At 41.0% G+C, this 21,737-nt stretch overlaps 1 protein-coding gene across 1 annotated transcript in view; it reads left to right on the top strand.

Moving 5' to 3' along the window:
• Positions 1 to 21,737, top strand: part of LOC133656218 (polyamine-transporting ATPase 13A2-like) — a 60,134-nt gene that overhangs the window by 19,363 nt on the left and 19,034 nt on the right. Inside the window, 8 exon segments of the mRNA XM_062057139.1 lie at positions 9,545 to 9,706; positions 9,807 to 9,917; positions 12,717 to 12,763; positions 12,845 to 13,033; positions 16,375 to 16,581; positions 19,402 to 19,512; positions 19,581 to 19,737; positions 19,851 to 19,962. Of these exon segments, the coding sequence (XP_061913123.1) occupies positions 9,545 to 9,706; positions 9,807 to 9,917; positions 12,717 to 12,763; positions 12,845 to 13,033; positions 16,375 to 16,581; positions 19,402 to 19,512; positions 19,581 to 19,737; positions 19,851 to 19,962 (1,096 nt within the window).

Below are 21,737 nucleotides of genomic sequence, written 5' to 3'. Positions count from 1 at the left end.
TTTGGTGACAGGTATCATTTTTGTGATCCCAGCGAAGCCTTCGATCTTCAAAAAGGAAGCACACAGTTTCTTTGGAACCATCGCATTCAGAAATGAGTGTGTGGCACCAGTGTCAATCATGAACTGGTAACATTGTCCGTTGACAACTATGTTCAGCAGGGGGCCTGTCTGTATTTCCTGCTGGGGCTCCTGCTTTGGGCGTCCTTTGCCACGCCTGCATGATGATTTGGCTGCAAATCGGAGCCTGTCTTGTTTAGAGAAGTTGGGACAGTCACGTTGCCAGTGACCCGGCTGGCGGCATGTAAAACAGTTTCCACTCTGTACTGACCTTGGAGCACCGCGTCCACCACCCGAGTCTGACTGTCTGGTCTCACATTTGTTGAGGATTCTTTCCTCCATCTGTTGGAGCTCAAAAGCGAGTTCACCCACTGCTGAATATACTTTAGCTGATTTTTGACCTTTCAGTTCTTTTGACATTTCAGCTTCAGCGATCTGTAAAATAAGGAGTTGTTTCCTTGCTGCTCTATCACTAGCCTTGTCGTTATCCTCCTGCTTGGTCCAATCCTGCATGTGACGTTTAAAATCACAGCATTAATTGTCCTAGTAAACGTTAAAGCAATACTCCTAATTCAAAGATCATACATACTACTTCATGTAATTTAAAGGCCTACTGAAACCCACTACTACCGACCACGCAGTCTGATAGTTTATATATCAATGATGAAATCTTAACATTATAACACATGCCAATACGGCCGGGTTAACTTATAAAGTGACATTTTAAATTTGCCGCTAAACTTCCGGTTCGAAACGCCTCTGAGGATGACGTATGCGCGTGACGTAGCCCGGCGAACACGGGTATGCCTTCCACATTGAAGCCAATACGAAAAAGCTCTGTTTTCATTTCATAATTCCACAGTATTCTGGACATCTGTGTTCGTGAATCTGTTTCAATCATGTTCATTGCATTATGGAGAAGGAAGCTGAGCAAGCAAAGAAGAAAGTTGTCGGTGCGAAATGGACGTATTTTTCGAACGTAGTCAGCCACAACAGTACACAGCCGGCGCTTCTTTGTTTACATTCCCGAAAGATGCAGTCAAGATGGAAGAACTCGGATAACAGAGACTCTAACCAGGAGGACTTTTGACTTCGATACACAGACGCCTGTAGAGAACTGGGACAACACAGACTCTTACCAGGATTACTTTGATTTGGATGACAAAGACGCAGACGTGCTACTGTGAGTATGCAGCTTTGGCTTCTAAACATTTGATCGCTTGACCGTATGTGCGCAACTTTTTTTTACGTATGTACGTAACTTTTTTTAAATATATAAGCTTTATGAACCTTGGGTTAGGTGAACGGTCTTTTGGGCTGAGTGATTGTGTGTGTTGATCAGGTGTTTGAATTGTATTGGCGTGTTCTATGGAGCTAGGAGCTAGGAGCTAGCATAACAAACACGCAGGTGTTTTTATGCAGGATTAATTTGTGGCATATTAAATATAAGCCTGGTTGTGTTGTGGCTAATAGAGTATATATATGTCTTGTGTTTATTTACTGTTGTAGTCATTCCCAGCTGAATATCAGGTACCGTGAGTATGCAGCCTTGGCTGCTAAACATTTGAGAGCTTGACCGTATGTGCGCGTCACGTACGTAACTTTTTAAAAATATATAAGCTTTATGAACCTTGGGTTAGGTGAACGGTCTTTTAGGCTGAGTGATTGTGTGTGTTGATCAGGTGTTTGAATTGTATTGGCGTGTTCTATGGAGCTAGGAGCTAGCAGAGGAGCTAGGAGCTAGCGTAACAAACACGCAGGTGTTTTTATGCAGGATTAATTTGTGGCATATTAAATATAAGCCTGGTTGTGTTGTGGCTAATAAAGTATATATATGTCTTGTGTTTATTTACTGTTGTAGTCATTCCCAGCTGAATATCAGGTACCGTGAGTATGCAGCCTTGGCTGCTAAACATTTGAGAGCTTGACCGTATGTGCGCGTCACGTACGTAACTTTTTAAAAATATATAAGCCTTATGAACCTTGGGTTAGGTGAACGGTCTTTTGGGCTGAGTGATTGTGTGTGTTGATCAGGTGTTTGAATTGTATTGGCGTGTTCTATGGAGCTAGGAGCTAGCAGAGGAGCTAGGAGCTAGCATAACAAACACGCAGGTGTTTTTATGCAGGATTAATTTGTGGCATATTAAATATAAGCCTGGTTGTGTTGTGGCTAATAGAGTATATATATGTCTTGTGTTTATTTACTGTTGTAGTCATTCCCAGCTGAATATCAGGTACAGTGAGTATGCAGCCTTGGCTGCTAAACATTTGAGAGCTTGACCGTATGTGCGCGTCACGTACGTAACTTTTTAAAAATATATAAGCTTTATGAACCTTGGGTTAGGTGAACGGTCTTTTGGGCTGAGTGATTGTGTGTGTTGATCAGGTGTTTGAATTGTATTGGCGTGTTCTATGGAGCTAGGAGCTAGCAGAGGAGCTAGGAGCTAGCGTAACAAACACGCAGGTGTTTTTATGCAGGATTAATTTGTGGCATATTAAATATAAGCCTGGTTGTGTTGTGGCTAATAGAGTATATATATGTCTTGTGTTTATTTACTGTTGTAGTCATTCCCAGCTGAATATCAGGTCACCCCCGGCTCTCACAGCATCTTCCCTATCTGAATAGCTTCAACTCCCCACTAGTCCTTCACTTGCACTTTACTCATCCACAAATCTTTCATCCTCGCTCAAATTAATGGGGAAATTGTCGCTTTCTCGGTCCGAATCTCTCTCACTTCATGCGGCCATCATTGTAAACAATAGGGAACTTTGCGTATATGTTCAACTGACTACGTCACGCTACTTCCGGTAGGGGCAAGCCTTTTTTTTATCAGATACCAAAAGTTGCAATCTTTATCGTCGTTGTTCTATACTAAATCCTTTCAGCAAAAATATGGCAATATCGCAAAATGATCAAGTATGACACATAGAATAGATCTGCTATCCCCGTTTAAATAAAAAAAATTCATTTCAGTAGGCCTTTAAGTACAATTTTAAATAAACTAAAAATTGTCTATATATTTGCAATAATTGCTGTTGTGTGTAATAATTGACAAAATAAAAGCATGCATTTGTTTTCGTTCGTTTATTACCATGCTGTAAAAGCCAGATCTCCATAGGTCCCTAAGAATGTTAAGTCCTCATGTGTTTATGTCAATAAAACACCCAATTCTAAAAATGGGGTCAAAACTCCATGACCTCCCTGCACATTCAAACCAGCCACAACACACACACACACTAACATTCACGCGTAGGCACGCACGTAGACACACATACACACACGCATGTACGCGTAAGCACCACGCGCACACACAAAAGAAAAATCTGCACGGAAGCTCTTTCTCTGCGTTTCACTTTACCATATAACTTCCAGTTACTTTTCTCATTTACCAAACGTTTGAGTTCACGACTTCACGAGTGTTGTAAACTCCCTCTTAACCCTTCCTACTCTGACTCAGAGTCATTTGTCAAGAAACGTTCTCTTTTTTTCTTTTCTTTTTTAAACTCTACCTGCTAATTCCATCATCGCCAACAACACATTCAATTGACCATTAAATGGTAACCAGTAATCACATTTACCCCGACCGCATTCACATTTTTTTTTCTTGGTCAACCTCCCTGATCATTGTGTCTTTGAATTTATTGTATCTTTTACAAAGGGACTCTAACCCGAGAATTCATCATACGAAGGGGTTCTAACCCGTCACTATATCGTACCATTCGAAAGGGACTCTAACCCGAGAATTTATCATACGAAGGGACTCTAACCCGTCACTATCGTACCATTCGAAAGGGACTCTAACCCGAGAATTTATCATATGAAGGGACTCTAACCCGTCACTCTTTTAGGCAAAGACCAAAGATCCAGGGAGCTCACTAGTCAGTAAAGCAGCCCGTCACCGTAGTCTAGACACTGACGTGAGTTGACCACTATTTACAACTATTATGTAGAGGCGGGTAAGGTAAAAATGCACTCAGCACTACAATATTACAAATCTGCCTATGAGGTCCAAAACAGTGTTTTATTTACAGTCTTCAGGACAGACTCCTAATGCAGATTTTACAAAAAGGCTCTGCTTACCTTGATTTCTGTTTTTGCCAAGTGAGCCTGTCAAGAAGAGTGCAAGAGATTTTCAATCCTCAGCGTGTCATCGCGGACGAGCCCCCAAATTGTTGTGTCGGACCAGTTCTTCCTCCCAGGGAATCTAAGTTACTGGTCAATCCCAAGTTCTTTCGATGACATATATGCTGAGTAAGAAGGAACGTCAAGACAGAATTGGAATATTTTCAAGTTTATTCCTAAGCTTTGGGAGGTCAACTCAATCAATACATTCGTATCGGCTGTTCTAGTTGATCTGGCATTCCAAGGGGAAAACCAATGGTGGAGGTCTTCACATTCCAAGGGAGAGAGACACAAAACAGACAATCTGAAGACAAAGAGACTGGTAGAATAAACAAAGGAAATGTACTAGCTACTCTAAACATGGCTATGTAAAAATAAATAACTCTTAAACCTATCTGCATCCTTTCCACAGCACTGACCGAATTCCGTCTGCATTATCAGTTATCGATTCACGCAAAATTAGATGGTGCTATATGTCAATGACGTCACGGCCTATTGCATACTAAGCAGAGGCTCACGTAAACAATCAGTCAGTGCGGATTCAACCAAACTCCCTTGAAGTAACGTTGCTATTTTCAACACCAACAAAACAAGTATCCTTGGTAAGAAATTCTCAAAGTAAAGTGAGGATGCTAATGCTATGCTTGGATTTGCCATAGACAGGCTAGAATTAGCATTAGCGATTTGACATGGCGTTTTCAACACCTCCAAATTGGGTAATGAAAACTACAATCAAGATCAATGTTTCAATCAAACAGCTGGTGTGTAATAAGCACAATACTTACAGTATAAAGACTTTCTGGGGCGCAACATAACACATTCCGCTTCCTGGTAAAAGCTACTACCTAATACTGCCATCTAATGTCTTGGAAGTGCAACTGCGACTCCAATGTAATCAGAAAACAATACACAACAACTGGACAGCACAAGTATAATCGGCTCATTTAAAAATAAATCACATTTTACTATCAATTAATGTTTATTTATATAGCCCTAAATCCCAAGTGTCTCAAAGGGCTGCACAAGCCACAACGACATCCTCGGTTCAGATCCCACATCAGGGCAAGGAAAAACTCAACCCAGTGGGGCATACTTGCCAACCCTCCCGGATTTTACAGGAGACTCCCGGAATTCAGCGCCTCTCCCGAAGAAATTTTCTCCCGAAAATGTCCCAGAATTCAGCCGGAGCTGGAGGCCACGCCCCCTCCAGCTCCATGCGGACCTGAGTGGGGACAGCGGCGACAGTCTGTTTTCCCGTCCGCTTTCCCACGATATAAACAGTGTGCCTGCCCAATCACGTTATAACTGTAGAATGATCGAGGGCGAGTTCTTGGTTTCTTATGTGGGTTTATTGTTAGGCAGTTTCATTAACGTCCTCCCAGCGTGGTAACAACACACAACAACAGCAGTCACGTTTTCGTCTACCGTAAAGCAGTTCGTCTGCCGTAAACAGCAATGTTGTGACACTCTTAAACAGGACAATACTGCCATCTACTGGATAGCCTCCAGGACACTGAAATTCAAGTATTTATTTTATTTATATGTATAATAAAATGAATATATATATATATATATATATATATATATATATATATATATAGCTAGAATTCACTGAAAGTCAAGTATTTCATATATATATATATATATATATATATATATATATATATATATATATATATATATATATATATATATATATATATATATATATATATATATATATATGAAATACTCGAGTTGGTGAATTCTAGCTGTAAATATACTCCTCCCCTCTTAACCACGCCCCCCGCCCCCAACCACACCCCCGTCCCATCCCCATTCACGCCCCACCCCCCACCCCTCACCTCCCGGAATCGGAAGTCTCAAGGTTGGCAAGTATGCAGTGGGGTGACAATGAGAAACCTTGGAGAGGACCGCAGATGTGGGTGACCCCCCCGCACCCCGTCTAGGGCGACCGGTGCAATGGAGGTCGAGTGAATCTAGCATAATATTGTGAAAGTCCAGTCCATAGTTGATCTAACATAACAGTGAGAGTCCAGTCCATAGTGGGGCCAGCAGGGGACCATCCCGAGCGGAGACAGGTCAGCAGCGCAGCGATGTCCCCAACCGATGCACAGGCGAGCGGTCCACCCCGGGTCCCGACTTCATCCCAGCACTTCATCCATGGCCACCGAACCTGTGCCCCCCCCTCCCCCTCCACGAGGGGGAAGGGGGCAGAGCAGAAAAGAAAAGAAACGGCAGATCAACTGGTCTAAAAGGGGTGTCTATTTAAAGGCTAGAGTATACAAATGAGTTTTAAGATGGGACTTAAATGCTTCTACTGAGGTAGAATCTCTGTTACCAAACAATTGACATTTATCAACGCACTCAAAAGTACTGATAATTGGTACCATTAAAGGGGAACTGGACTTTTTGGGGATTTTGCCCATTGTTCACAATCATTATGAGAGACAAGAACACGTTTTTTTTTTTTTTTAAAGAATTTTATAATTTATAAAAAATGCTTGGAAGATGCGGCTAATAGAAATCACCGTTGTAGCCTTCAAAGTCTCTAAAACAACTTCAAAACCCTCCAACGTTTCATATACACACCTTCATAACAATATGTAATATGTACAATATACACACTGCAAGTATAAATATATATATATATATATATATATATATTTAAATATATAATGTAGTAACACACACCTTCATAACAATATGTAATATGTACAATATACACACTGCAAGTATACTGTATATATAATGTAGTAACAGACTTCCGACTACTGGCAACAAATGTGTGTTCCTACTTCCGGAAACAAACGCGAGCGTGTTCTAATCATGTCAAGTGAGTGAGTTGAAAGTAACTTTGATGATGTAAATGTGGAACTTGACTCATGGAGTAAATGGAGTGCTTACCCAAATAAACTGGAAAAATAATTATATCAATTAATTGATATTGATCATGATACACGCAGTACAACTACAGTACATAACCTGTCTGGTTAGCTGTGTACAAACAAAACATGAAATAATCCTTTACAGATACTGTAATATGATTGTTCATGTTTTTCACTCAGTAAGATTGGTGTTTTATCACAGTGTTGTGTATTACAAACTTAAAAAAGAAAAAAGCTAGCTATCTCTTTCGATAGTTAGGGTTTACGGCTAATACCGTAGCATGCCGATGTGTTAGTACGCTAGAAAAAGTGAGTTCCTCACTCTTACAATTACAATGTTGCTACAGCTTGGTTATTATACAGGTTACAGAACATACATGAAGTATTGTTGACTATTTTTTAATGCATTTTTAAAGTGATTTAGAGGTAGAACTGATTGCTCCCATCAGCTGCATTGCTAACCACCTACAATGAGACGATTTTTACATGTTAAAATGCAAAAAAACAACCTTTTGTGTTCTTGACTCATAATGATTTGGAACGATAGTCTAAAATTCCAAAAAAAGTACACTTCCCCTTTAATCAGATAACAGCTATGCATTAACAGCTGTGGCTGTAGGCGACGTCTTGACAAAGCATGCTAAAAATAGACTTAACTTGATGGCAGTAGCTGCATTTGAAGTAAAATAGGCTTGATCTGCCTCTGTGTGCACTTTAAAATGTTGCTACTCAGCTACAGGTGTGAAAGTCATCAACTTGTAAGCGCTATTAATGCTGACACAGCAGTTTGCTCCTATTACAACATTGGTTGTGTTTAGAGATCGCCTTATATGTTTTTTCCATGGCCGATACCAATTATTAATAGTCACGGAGGGCGATAACTGATATTTGGAGCCCATATTTAATACTTTACAGATACTGTAGAAGGCATTCAACCGTGTAACCCGGGAAGTCCTGTGGGGAGTGCTCAGAGAGTATGGGGTATCGGACTGTCTGATTGTGGCGCTCCCTGTATGATCAGTGTCAAGAGCTTGGTCCGCATTGCCGGCAGTAAGTTGGACCCGTTTCCAATGAGGATTAAACTCCACCAAGGCTGCCCTTTGTCACCGATTCTGTTCATAACTGTTATGGACAGAACTTCTAGGCGCAGTCAGGGCGTTGAGGGGATCCGGTTTGGTTTCTGCAAGATGAGGTCTCTGCTTCCTGCAGATGATGTGGTCCTGATGGCTTCATCTGGCCAGGATCTTCAGCTCTCACTGGATCGGTTTGCAGCTGAGTGTGAGTCCATGGTTCTCGCCCAGAAAAGGGTGGAGTGCCATCTCTGGGTTGGGGAGGAGATCTTGCCCCAAGTGGAAGAGTTCAAGTACCTCGGAGTCTTGTTCACGAATGGAAGAAGAGTGGATCGTGAGATAGACAGGCGGATCGGTGCGGCGTCTTCAGTAATGCTGACGCTGTATCGATCCGGAAGGCAAAGCTCTCAATTTACCGGTCGATCTATGTTCCTATCCTCACCTATGGTCATAAGCTTTGGGTTAGGACCAAAAGGACAAGATCACGTGTACAAGCGGCCGAAATGAGCTTCCTCCACCGGGTGGCGGGTCCCTCCCTTAGAGATATGGTGAGAAGCTCTGTCATCCGGAGGGGAGCTCAAAGTAAAGCCACTGCTCCTCCACATGGAGAGGAGCCAGATGAGGTGGTTCGGGCATCTGGTCAGGATGCCACCCGAACGCCTCCCTAGGGAGGTGTTTCGGGCACGTCCCACCGGTAGGAGGCCACGGGGAAGATCCAGGACACGTTGGGAAGACTATCTCCCGGCTGGCCTGGGAACGCCTCGGGATCCCCCGAGAGGAGCTCGACGAAGTGACTGGGGAGAGGGAAGTCTGGGCTTCCCTGCTTAGGCTGCTGCCCCCGCGACCCGACCTCAGATAAGCGGAAGAAAATGGATGGACGGATGGATGGATACTGTGATATGATTGTTCATGTTTTTCACTCAGTACAGATTGGTGTCCTATCACATTGTGTTGTACATTACAAACTCAAACATGTTTCTTGTCGTAGAAGCTAGCTTATCCCTTGCCGTAGTTAGCTTTTATGGCTAATACCGTAGCACGCCGATGTGTTCGTATGATAGAAAAATAGTTCCTCAGTGTTCACTCTTACAATAACAATGTTGCTACAGTTTGGTTATTGTACAGGTACATAACATAAATGAAGTATTGGTGAATGTTTTTGAATGCATTTTTGAAGTGATTTAGAGGTGGAATTGATTAATCCAGCTGCATTGCTAGTCACCTAGACGAGACGATTTTTATGTCAGAATGGGGGAAAAAAACAAAAAACTTTTGTCTTCTTGTCTCTCATAATGATTGTGAACAATAGGCAAGGTTCCCCAAAAAGTGCGGTTCCCCTTTAAGTACCTGTATCGAGTTGAAATGTGAACGGTACCCATCCCTCAAAGTCTCTTACCTGCCTGCAGGCGAGAGCGTCCCAGTGCTGAAAACCCCCCTACCACCTTCTGAGAGGAGGTACACGTCAGAAGCTGAGCGCAAGCATGCACTGTTCTGTGGAACACATCTCATCCGGGCCAAAGGTGGGGGGCCCTCTGGTTGTGGTGGTGTTGCCGTCGTCACCGGCACAGGTGAGCAGACAAAATGAAGCAGGTTTTTCATTGCTCCTGAACGTTCAAGCCCTTGCTTCATAATAGTGACAACAATAATAACAATTAGTGTCATCCGTAGGGTTTTTCACCGCCAAAGGTAGCTTGGTCAGCTCCATTTTGTACCCTCAGCCTACCAACTTCCGCTTCTACCGAGATGCCACCAAGTTCCTCATTGTCTTGGGTGTATTGGGTAAGAGCGCAGATACAGCGAGTTGATTAACATATGGACACACAAAAAAAGACCAAAAAAAAGAGGCTTCGCTACATGTCTTAAAATAAAGTTCAACATGCAGAGTCGGCTACAGATGTGAGATCTGTAAGTTTAATTGTGTTTCTTCAGCTGAACAAGCACTGGTAAAATGTGAGCAATGTTAGCATGTCGCTCTCGTAGCTACGCTGGATGCTAGCGCTTGTGTCTTGTTCTACTGTTTAAAGCAGAGCTGGCCAAATATTTTGACTCGGGGGACCACATTGAGAGATAAATATGTGTCTGGGGGGCCAAGGTGTACGTGTGTATAAATTATACGTACACATTTAGCTGTAAAAATCTGCTGTGCAGTATGTGTGTTTGGGTCCCTTTTTTCAGGAACATATTGCCAAAAGTCACAATGTCCGACAGAATTTAAAAAAAGTTATGACAGACCACCTCAAAAAAACGGAATGGAATTTTACAGTTTTTTACTGAATGGGACACCCAAAATGTACATGAAAATAAAGAAAGTAGGATTTACAATATTAACGATGAACAATAAAACACTGAATATTAACAACATATGAACGTCGCTCCTCTTTTACTTCTCAGACCAAGCAAAACACAATAGAAAAAAGCAAAATATGATTGCAAAGTGTAATAAACACAATATGATAGATTATCACGAAAAAATCTGCTTCCACACACGCGCTTTAGGCTGGCTGCTCTGAAAACAAGCCCCGCCGACTGGTTTGAAACCTCGTCTGAGCTTCTGTGACGTAGATTACCATAATTAACTCGTATAACACCCAAAATTGAAATACTTTCTATAGTTCAAGACTTACGGTAATTTAAAAACAGCACTGCACATCGGAATGGCGCCGACAGTTTTAATGTTAAAGGTCTAAAAAAATAGTGTCAAATGTCCGGCGGGCTGGATTGATAATCTTAACGTGCCGCATGTGGCCCGCGGGCCGTATTTTGCCCAGGTCTGCTTTAAAGGGACCCTGTTTTGCAAATCCAACTTTTCTTACCTCTTTGTGCATTTGGATCTGCATACTGTAAGTCCCGGACATATTTATAAAACATTATTGTCTTCTTTCAAACTTTCTCCAAACAAGCCATTTGCATTTTATAGACTTTCGTGACGCACTTTGCCTTTGTGACGTCACCAGAAATTTACCCAAAGTGCTTAGCGCGAGTCCGACATTGTAGTCAAGTTCCTTCTTGTTCTCCCATCCTCTTGTTGTGGGGCAGACTGGCTCTTACATGCACGTGTATCCTCAGCTGTTGCTGTTTTTAGTGCAAAGTAGCGTATAACTCGAACTCGTAGGGCTGGAAAGTTTGATGTGGAAAACGCAATGCATTGTGGTCTGAATAGCTTATTTACATGGCTGAATGCAGGACACTGTCCTAAAGTTCTGTTTTTTTCTTTAACAAGTTCAAAACTGCCACAATGGTTCTCATTATAGCTTCAGGAAAAAACAACTGACTTGGTGAAATTGGTCTCATTTCCAGCATAGTAAGCTAATAAAGAGACCATGAATAGCCTGGATAGCAGCTGTGAGACAATCAAACATGCCCTTTAACGCCATCACCTGGTACATGTTGGCATGTTCACAGCATTGTCACACTGGTAAGTTTGAATCAAAGCATGTTTAATTCTCTTGCACACGTACCATTTAGTAGGATGTCAGCTAAGCTAAACTAGCTGCGGGTTAGGAACAAGCAATACCTATTTTCATAGATAAATAACTGAGAAGACTTTAAATATTCCCCACATTAATGTATCAGTGTATTTCAGACTTGAAATATATTTAGTTTGAAACACATTTCCCAGGAAACACCACACAGTGACAAGTTTTTATTTACGAATTACACAACATGCCAACTTCACTGGCTTTGGGTTTTGTAAACACATGGGTTTTCACACCGCAATGTCAATAAATTCATTATTCTGCCCTACTCGTTTCCAGCGTGTGCAGCTCGATAGATAGTTAACAGCATGAATAAACAGAAGCTCCAGAAGTTTTGAGGATGGATGTTCCTTCTTCTGAATTCTTCTCCTTCCTCAGTTTTATTTCTTTACAGTTCTTCCTTTATTTAGGTTCGTAAGACTGAAAATACAAACATTAAAAAAATACACATTACACAAATATAATGTCCATTGTGTATTTTCCATCAATCAAATAGGTTTAGTGTTGATATATTCACACAATAAACTACAGATGTTTACGCATGTAAACATTCCACACGATGTATTTAGCATTATCGCCCTGTACTGGTCAAATTGAGCGCTACATGTATCAAACGAGCTTTGATCGGCAGAGTTACTCTCAGACAACACGACCACGAATACAAAATCCCAAAGTCAGCAATTTCAATACAAAACAAACAAAATATATTTATTCAAAATATCTACTTGCAAAGATTTGACTGATGAAGCTTACACGTGTGGATTTCTACCATTCTGTCGTTTAAAAAGGTCCGCTAAGAAAGGACTCGAACATTTGCTGTGGGCAGAACACCCTTTGATGTCCTGACATAGTTAAAAATCTGATTTTTGCAATTAATTTAGATTTTTTTCAGGGTTGAACATAGTCTTTTTCGACTCCCCCCACTGCCGCTTCATTGTGACACATATGCTTCACTGTTGCCCCCTGTGGAGCGGCAGGAGTACTGCATACAAGAGCAACCCTAGTTTGAATGGTTTCATCGAGCCCATTAGGCCTGATGTAGCATGTCACCCTATTGGCCATCATTTCAACAGTTTTAAAAGTATCTTTCTTCTTGATACAGCTTTCTTGGGGACCATTTACAGTCTGGTTGTCTTCTCCTGGTTTGATGTAAGTGCACACTGGATTAAAAACCCCTGGACCTGCTTGTTTTTCCGAGTCCACCTCACCGAGCGAGGACTATGTCTCCAGATGAGCTGGATCCAGATGGTGATTCGGGCTTTGGATTTAGTCACCATCGTGGTGCCGCCAGCCCTGCCCGCCGCCATCACCACAGGCACCATCTATGCCCAGCACAGGCTGAAGAAGCAAGGCATCTTCTGTATCAGTCCTCTGCGCATCAATATCAGTGGCAAGGTGTCGCTCTTCTGCTTTGACAAGGTGAGGATTGGCATTGTTTTGTTTTTTGTGTGTGTGTGTGTATACCAAGTGCCAGTTGATCAATTCCATTGTTTAGATTTTGGAGCGCGTTGCAAATAGAACCAACAAGATAGTTAAACAAGACAGGATGAGACTAAGTGGCGAGCAGGGGAGACACAGAGAAGGGAGGGAAGGGGAGAGGAGGGGAGGGAGTGTGACTGTCTTTTCCAAGAGCCAGGAGCAAAAAGGCAAGACATGAAGTAAGTGTCTGTATTAGCTTTATTAGCCTACTATCAAAATTACTTTAAAAGTCTCATATAAGTGTTATAATGAAGACAACACATGATGTGTCTATATTAGCCTGCTATCAAAATGACTTTAAAAGTCTTACACAAGTGTTATAATGAAGACAACACATGTCTATATTAGCTTTATTAGCCTACTATCAAAATTACTTTAAAAGTCTTATATACATAAGTGTTATAATGAAGACAACACATGATGTGTCTATATTAGCTATATTAGCCTACTATCAAAATGACTTTAAAAGTATTATATAAGTGTTATAATGAAGACAACACATGATGTAAGTGTCTATATTAGCTATATTAGCCTACTATCAAAATGACTGTAAAAGTCTTATATAAGTGTTATAATGAAGACAACACATAATGTGTCTATATTAGCCTACTATCAAAATGACTTGAAAAGTCTTACATAAGCGTGATAATGAAGACAATACATGATGTGTCTATATTAGCAATATTAGCCTACTATCAAAATGACTTTAAAAGTCTTATTTTTATAGCTTTATTAGCCTACTATGAAAATGACTATGTGTCGCAGGCTGGCACAAATCTTAGTTGACATAAATGTTGAAATGTAATATTTATTCTACACATTTTTACAACATTGGTAAATATTCATAGAACGGAGGCTTCTCAGAGGGTGAGAACTCCTGGAAAAGACTGTCTTAGAATGACCAAAGGCATAGATGTGTGTGTCCAAGTTAAAGGAAACGGATTTATGGATTTATCACAATCTTTGCAAGCTGGGTAATGTCTGCTGTGGTCTGGAACAACATGGCACACAAACAACTATCAGAAATGCAGCCAATATTACATATAGATAATGTGTCATGAGACATGCAAATATAAATGAAATACACAGAAGACATAAGGAAATTAAATGTGCTCAAATATACCTACAAACGAGGCATAATGATGCCATACGTACATACAGCTAGCCTAAATAGCATTTGATTATTATTATTTATTATTCATTTAGTTAGACTTTATCTATTTAAGCACTACATAGTTTGTAAATTGTAATCAATAATTGTAATTTATAATAAATATGCAAAGTCATTTTTCATCAGTTCTTAATCTATATGATGTTAATTTAGGAAACATATTATTGATTTTGTTAGAATGTATTCATTTTAGCACTTGTTTGTAAATTTATTTTTTTAAATAAGTGTTCATGTATCTATTCTTTTGCTGTATATTTGATGAGTGATATTATTTTTGTAATCAGTCTGACCTAAACCTTAATAATAATTGGGGACGGCGTGGCGCGGTTGGGAGAGTGGCCGTGCCAGCAACCTGAGGGTTCCTGGTTCAATCCCCGCCTTCTACTAACCTCGTCATGTCCTTGAGCATGACACTCCACCCTTGCTCCTGATGGGTCGTGGTTAGGGCCTTGCATGGCAGCTCCCGCCATCAGTGTGTGAATATGTGTGTGAATGGGTGAATGTGGAAATAGTGTCAAAGCGCTTTGAGTACCTTGAATGTAGAAAAGCGCTATACAAGTATAACCCATAATAACAATCTTTGTGATGATCACATGCGTTCATATCATTGGACAAGGTTTATCTTATTCAACTGTAAGTAGGTTAGATATATTTATTGAATGCCATTAACATCAAGAGTAAGATTACTCATTTGGTGTAAATATTTGAGTGTGCCCCGGGCCCCTTTGTAGTGGAGAAGTTGGGCGTATAACCACTGATGTAGACCACAAGGAAGGCATTTAAATGTAGAAGAAAAATCATAATAGGACCCGTTTTAAGTGCAAAAATTATGAATCAAGTGGTAAAGCTGTATTTTCATTTGCGCTTTTATTTCAGAAACATATATTATGATTATTTTTGTTAGAATGTATCTATTTAAGCACAACATAGTTTGTAAATTGTAATACTCATAACACATTTGAATAGTTATACAGTCAATTTTCATCAGTTTTTAGTCTATATCAGGGGTCCCCAAACTTTTTGATTCGGGGGCCGCATTGGGTTAAAACAATTTGGCCGGGGGCCGGGCTGTGTATATATATATATTATATACTATATATTATATATTATATATATAGCGCACTTTCCGCACGCACGTTATCGATGAGAAAATGCATTTTTAGACAATATGATTTGCCTGAGCGGCTAGGAGACACCGTGAGTAGCAAGCGGTACAAAGTGGATAAGAAAAGACAGAAATATTAATTTTTTTAATTTTTAATTTTTAATTTTAATTTTTGTATTTTTTTTTATACTTGGGACTTCCCACGGGCCTGATTTTGGACGCCTGCGGGCCGGATCCGGCCCGCGGGCCGTAGTTTGGGGACCCCTGGTCTATATGATGTTTATTTATAAAACATATATATTATTATTAATTTTGTTATAATGTATTTTTTTTAGCACTTTGTAATTGTATGTATTTTTTTTCTCAGTGTTTTTGAATATCTTCTTTTGCAATGTATTTGGTACTTATTTTTATAATCAGCCTAACCTAAGGCTTAATAATAATCTTTATGATTAACACATGTTTAATATCATTTGACAAGGTTTATCCTGTTCAATGTAAGTGGGTTAGATATAAATATTGACTACCATTAACATTCCTGAGGGACCTCTCCTGAAGGAATCAATAAAGTACTATCTATCTACATCAAGAGTAATATTACTAATTCGGTGTTAATATTTGAGTGGGCCCCGGGCCCCTCTGTAGTCAAAAGGTTGGGCCCCAAGGTCAAAAAAGGTTAAGAAAACCTGTTTTAAACGATCCTAAAACTCATCTTCTCTCAGCTCTTTGCTCTCTTTCCACTTTGTTCTAGCTTATCTCTCGCCGCACACCACGAGCCCCGCCCCCCTTCCCACACACACACACTGGGCCACATCACCGGCAGCGCTAGCTGCATCACCAATAGGCGCACTAAAGCAGTCATTAAAACGAACCATCGAAGCAACAAAATCCCAGACAATGCTTTCTTTCTAACCCACGAATGGTTGCAGCCCTCGTTAGTTAATTGGTCCTTGTACTTTCTGCAGTTGAGTGACCTCGTCTCTAAGCCCCCTGTGTGCTGTCCAGACAGGAACTCTGACAGAGGAGGGGCTGGACGTGTGGGGAGTGACGGAGAGCGGACCTGCCGGGTTCTCGCAGGTGGTCTCGGACCCCAGACTTCTCTCGCCGGGGCACATGCTCTCGGCATTGGCCTGCTGCCACACTGTGACCCTGCTGCAGGGGCAGCCCCTTGGGGACCCCCTGGAGCTGAAAATGCTCAAGTCCACCGGCTGGGTAGGAGCCCAACACTGCCTACACGCCACCTGTAGCGTTTTGAATTGAAATGATGGACAAAAAACATGATTGGTAACTGCACTTTAATCAACTCGCTGGCTTAAATGCTAACATGAAAACAAGAGACATTAACATCATTTCCCATTAAGAAAGGACATACCCCAATTTAAACCTAAATAAACGCGTTACTGTGTGCTCCCTTAGAACAGAGTGACCCTTCTATACTCAGAGAAATATCAGGTGTTTTTACGCTGCCAGAAATAATAACTAATAATAATAGATTTGATTTGAGACGCACTTTTCATTGAAACAAATCTTAAATAAGATATTATAAAGGATAAAAGCTTAGCTATTAAAACAGATTAAATAATAGAACTAAAACGCCAGTGAAGCTTAAAACGTGCAAAGTACGGTAAATTCAGGACTATGAACTGCTACATTTTTTCCCTACACTTCGAACCCTGCGGTTAATTTATGGATTTTTCTTCGCTGACAACAATAAAATAAATCATTTCACAAAAAATAAACAGGCAAAAACACTGGGAGGGTGTTCTTGTTTGTGCTATGGCGCCATCTTCTGGACAAATTCGCTCACTGCAGGTGCTGCAGTGTCTCCATTTATCGGTAGTACTTTTTTTCGTTTTTTTAACCGGAGTGCTGTTCAGTTTTCTAGCCGTCCATAGCGTTACTACTCGTATGGATTATTCATTCATCGCTCCAAGCAACGTTTGTAAGTTTTACAATATAACTAAAACAAATCTTACTTACTCAAGCGTCCCATGTGTGATGTCCGTAGAAGTGTTTCCATGCAAATTTGTACGCGCTATAGTAATGTAATGAAGCTAGCGTCGTTAGCATTGGACAATATGCTAACACGTTTTCGAGTGTATATACAGTATGTGCGGCTTATAGTCCGGTGGGACCCATTACCTCTCTGCTTGGCACTCAGCATCAAGGGTTGGAATTGGGGGTTAAATCATCAAAATGATTCCCGGGCGCGGCACCGCTGCTGCCCACTGCTCCCCACTGCTCCCCTCACCTCCCAGGGGGTGAACAAGGGGATGGGTCAAATGCACAGGACAAATTTCACCACACCTAGTGTGTATGTGACAATCATTGGTACTTTAACTTTTAACTTTAACTTTAAATATGGGGGGTAAATGTGCGCTCTATAGTTCGGGAAATACGGTTGTGGCTTTTCTAACTGTATGTCTATTTATTTTAGTGAATATAACTTAGTCAAAATACTTCAATGTGAGTATAAGTACTTTTTGAGCACATAATAGTGAATAAAAATAACCTTGATCATTTTGGTCTTGTTAACCGTGAAATGACATCTGACAGCTAGATGAGCCTGCTACCTGTTTACGCCCACAGAGGACAGCTTTGTGGGGGGGAGGGCTTTGCTACACATCTTAAAATAAAGCGTAGAACTGCACTTTTTTTTCGAATTTCGTCTATCATTTACAATCTTTTTGTAAGACAAGAACACATGTTTTTTTTAATGAATTCTAAATCGTAAACGCTAGCAAAAGTCAGCTAAAAATGAGGCAATAGGATTCGCTGTATTCCGCCTGTAAAACGGTCTAAAACCTCCAAAAGCCTCCATCAATCAATCAATCAATGTTTATTTATATAGCCCTAAATCACAAAAGTCTCAAAGGGCTGCACAAGCCACAACGACATCCTCGGCACAGAGCCCACACAAGGGACGTCGATGTGAATGACTATGAGAAACCTTGGAGAGGACCGCATATGTGGGTAACCCCCCCTCTAAGTACAGTCCCTAGTGGATCCACATAACAGTGAGAGTCCAGTCCATAGTGGGGCCAGCAGGAGACCATCCCGAGCTGAGACAGGTCAGTAGCGCAGAGACGTCCCCAACCGATGCACAGGCGAGCGGTCCACCCCGGGTCCCAACTCTGGACAGCCAGCATCTCATCCATGGTCACCGGAACCCATCAACATCGTATTTTACCGACTATAGAGCGCAACGTTCTTGTCTTACAAAAAGATTGTAAACAAATTCCACATATAAAAAATCCACTATAAGCCGCTGATGTATACGTTGTGAAATGAAATATTTTGTAAATGTTACATACATTAATTGTTTGCAAACGGTGTCTGTAACACGGCAGTAAAATGGCTGATCAAACAAAACACAAGTCATCGTCGTGGACCCACTAGCTGCGCAAGCTAGCTCTCCAATTAGCTAAACAGACTCAATAATTTCACGCTGACGTTTTGGTCAATTTACTGAGAAATTTGTGAAACTGAAACAATACAAAAAGAATGCCATTAATAATACTAACACAGACACTCGTAAACCTGTTAGCATATCAGCTAATGCTAACGACGCTAGCGTGATTACATTACTCCTACAAACATCACATATGGGACGCTTTAGTAAGTAAGAATTGTTTTAGTTACATTGTAAGACTTGCAAATGTTGCTTGGAGCGATGAATGAAAAATCATTACGAGTAGAAACTATGGCTGATTAGAAGACAGAACAGGACTTGTACTTCCGGTTCCTCGTCCAAAAGATGGCGCTATAACAGAAAAAATAACGCACCTTTTCAGTGTCTTTGCTTGTTATTTGTATTGTGACAGTCGGCAAAGAAAAATCCATAAATTAGCCGCACCGATTTATAAGCCGCAGGGTTCATAGCATAAAAAGTAGCGGCTTATTTTTACGGTAAATGTTGTTTAGTAATCAGAGTTCCCGGTTGAATTCCCGCTTTCTCCCAGTTTTGATATGAAATGCACTTTATTGACATGTTTGGAGCTGCAGAACCACATTGTTGTGCTCCTGTTGCAGTCCCTCCAGGAGCCTGGAGAGGGCGCTGAGGCGCTGGATGCCGAGTTCGCAGGCCACAGAGTTTTAGCGGTGCTGAGACCTCCTTTAAGGCCGTTCCCTTTTCCCGAAAGTGTGAGCGTCGTCATCGGTCGTTTCAGCCGGCGGTTCCCCGTGGTCACATCTTGGTTTTCTCCCGACAGTCTGCAAGCCAGGCCCTGGCAATAGTGCGGAGGTTCACCTTCTCCTCGGCCCTGCGCAGGATGAGTGTGGTGACGGTGGCCTCCGGGGGGCGCTCAGCTCTGGCTTTCATGAAGGGCTCCCCTGAGATGGTGGCCGGCCTTTGCCGACAAGACACAGGTCAGAATGAGGATTGAAGGGAAACGTGTCCAACTCTACTCTGGGGTCATATGTGCACCTTTTTACAAACTGGATGCTTTTTTCATAGGAAATAAACTGCTTTATGTTGACAGTGCCACCAGACTTCTCAAGCAAACTACGCATCTTTTCCAGCGAAGGCCTCAGAGTTCTTGCTCTGGCCTACAAACCAGTGGACCACCGTGCTGATCTCAGCACTATTGAACGGTAGGACGTGCGTGCGTGCGTGTGTGTGTGTGTGCGTGCGTGCGTGCGTGCGTGCGTGTGTGTGTGTGTGTGTGTGTGTGTGTGTGTGTGTGTGTGTGTGTGTGTGTGTGTGTGTGTGTGTGTGCGCGCTTATATGTATGTATATATGTGTGTGTGCGCATAAATATACAAATAAATATTTTAATATACTGTATATATAATATATATCATTTAAATATAACAATATGTGCGTGTATATGTATTATATACACTACATTTGTGTATATGTATGTATGTATTAATGTGTGAACATATTTGAATATATCTACATGTATAAATATATATCATATATAATGTATGTATATATTATATATCATATATAACAATGTATATATATATGTGTGTGTATGTTTTATATACATTTGTGTGTGTGTGTATATATATATGTATATGTAAATAGTGTGTGTATGTGTGTATATATACATATGTGTGTGTCTATAAGATAGGAAATGCTTTTATTTATCCCACAATGTGGAAATTATATATATTATTTATATATATATAATGTATATATATATTTATTTTTTTACATAGAGTAACAGAAGTAAAACGTAATGAAAGACAAAACATAATATATATGTGTTTATATATGTATACTGTATATATATGTATATACCAGGGGTCGGCAACCTTTACCACTCAAAGAGCCATTTTGGCAAGTTTCACAAATTAAAGAAAGTAATGGGAGCCACAAAATTTTTTTTAAAATGAAAAACACCGCATACAAAGCTTAAATGCCTTGTGCTATGTTAACCAGGGGTCTCCGACACACGCACTTTAATGTAGAAATTTGATGTTAGTGCAGCCCGCGAGTTTTGAATGAATGGCGCTTGATAGCGTCATACTTGCCAACCCTCTCATTTTTCCCGGGAGACTCCAGAATATCAGAGCGTGATGACACTGCATTTGGCATCCTCTACAATCTGCCCTAACAGTGTACCTGCTCGACCACATGTAGAATGCAGTTTCAGCTTGCTCATGTAAGTGACAGCAAGGCGTACTACCTCAGCAGCCACACATCTTACACTGACGGTACCAATACCCAGAATCCCATGCAGCCCTAACTCTTCCGCTCAACCAACGCACGGAGAGGGGGGGGGGGGGGGGGGTTGATGTGTGGGGGGATTTGGTGGTAGCGGGGGTGTATAATGTAGACCGGAAGAGTTAGGACTGCATGGGATTCTGGGTAATGGTTGTGTTGTGTTTATGTTGTGTTACGGTGGGATGTTCTCCAGAAATGTGTTTTTCATTCTTTTTTGGTGTGGGTTCACAGTGTGGCGCATATTTGTAACGTAACAATGTTAAAGTTGTTTGATACGGCTACCGTCAGTGTAAGCTGTGTGGCTGATGAGTAAGTATGCTTTGCTGTCTCCTGTGAGTAACTAATAACAACATGCAACATGTGGCGGGACTGTATAGACTGCTATAGACGACAATTACTGCAGTGCAATTAGAGCACGCCCTTTATTTAGTAATTAGAGTGTAAATAGGATTGTTTTTTCCCTGGGAGTAATCTATGAGAGACACTGAGATCCATAAGTCTCCTGGGAAAATCGGGGGGTCGAAATGTATGTAGCTGAGCCGCATCAGAGTGGTCAAGGAGCCGCATGCGGCTCCGGAGCCGCGGGTTGCCGACCCCTGGTATATACATATATGTATGTATACATATATATGTATGTATGTATACATATATATGTATGTATGTATACACACATATATATATATATATGTATGTA

The sequence above is a fragment of the Entelurus aequoreus genome, linkage group LG01, assembly GCF_033978785.1.
Source record: "Entelurus aequoreus isolate RoL-2023_Sb linkage group LG01, RoL_Eaeq_v1.1, whole genome shotgun sequence".
Classification (NCBI taxonomy): domain Eukaryota; kingdom Metazoa; phylum Chordata; class Actinopteri; order Syngnathiformes; family Syngnathidae; genus Entelurus; species Entelurus aequoreus.
The sequence above is the reverse complement of the archived record's forward strand: the minus strand, read 5'-3'. Positions and strand labels throughout refer to the sequence as shown.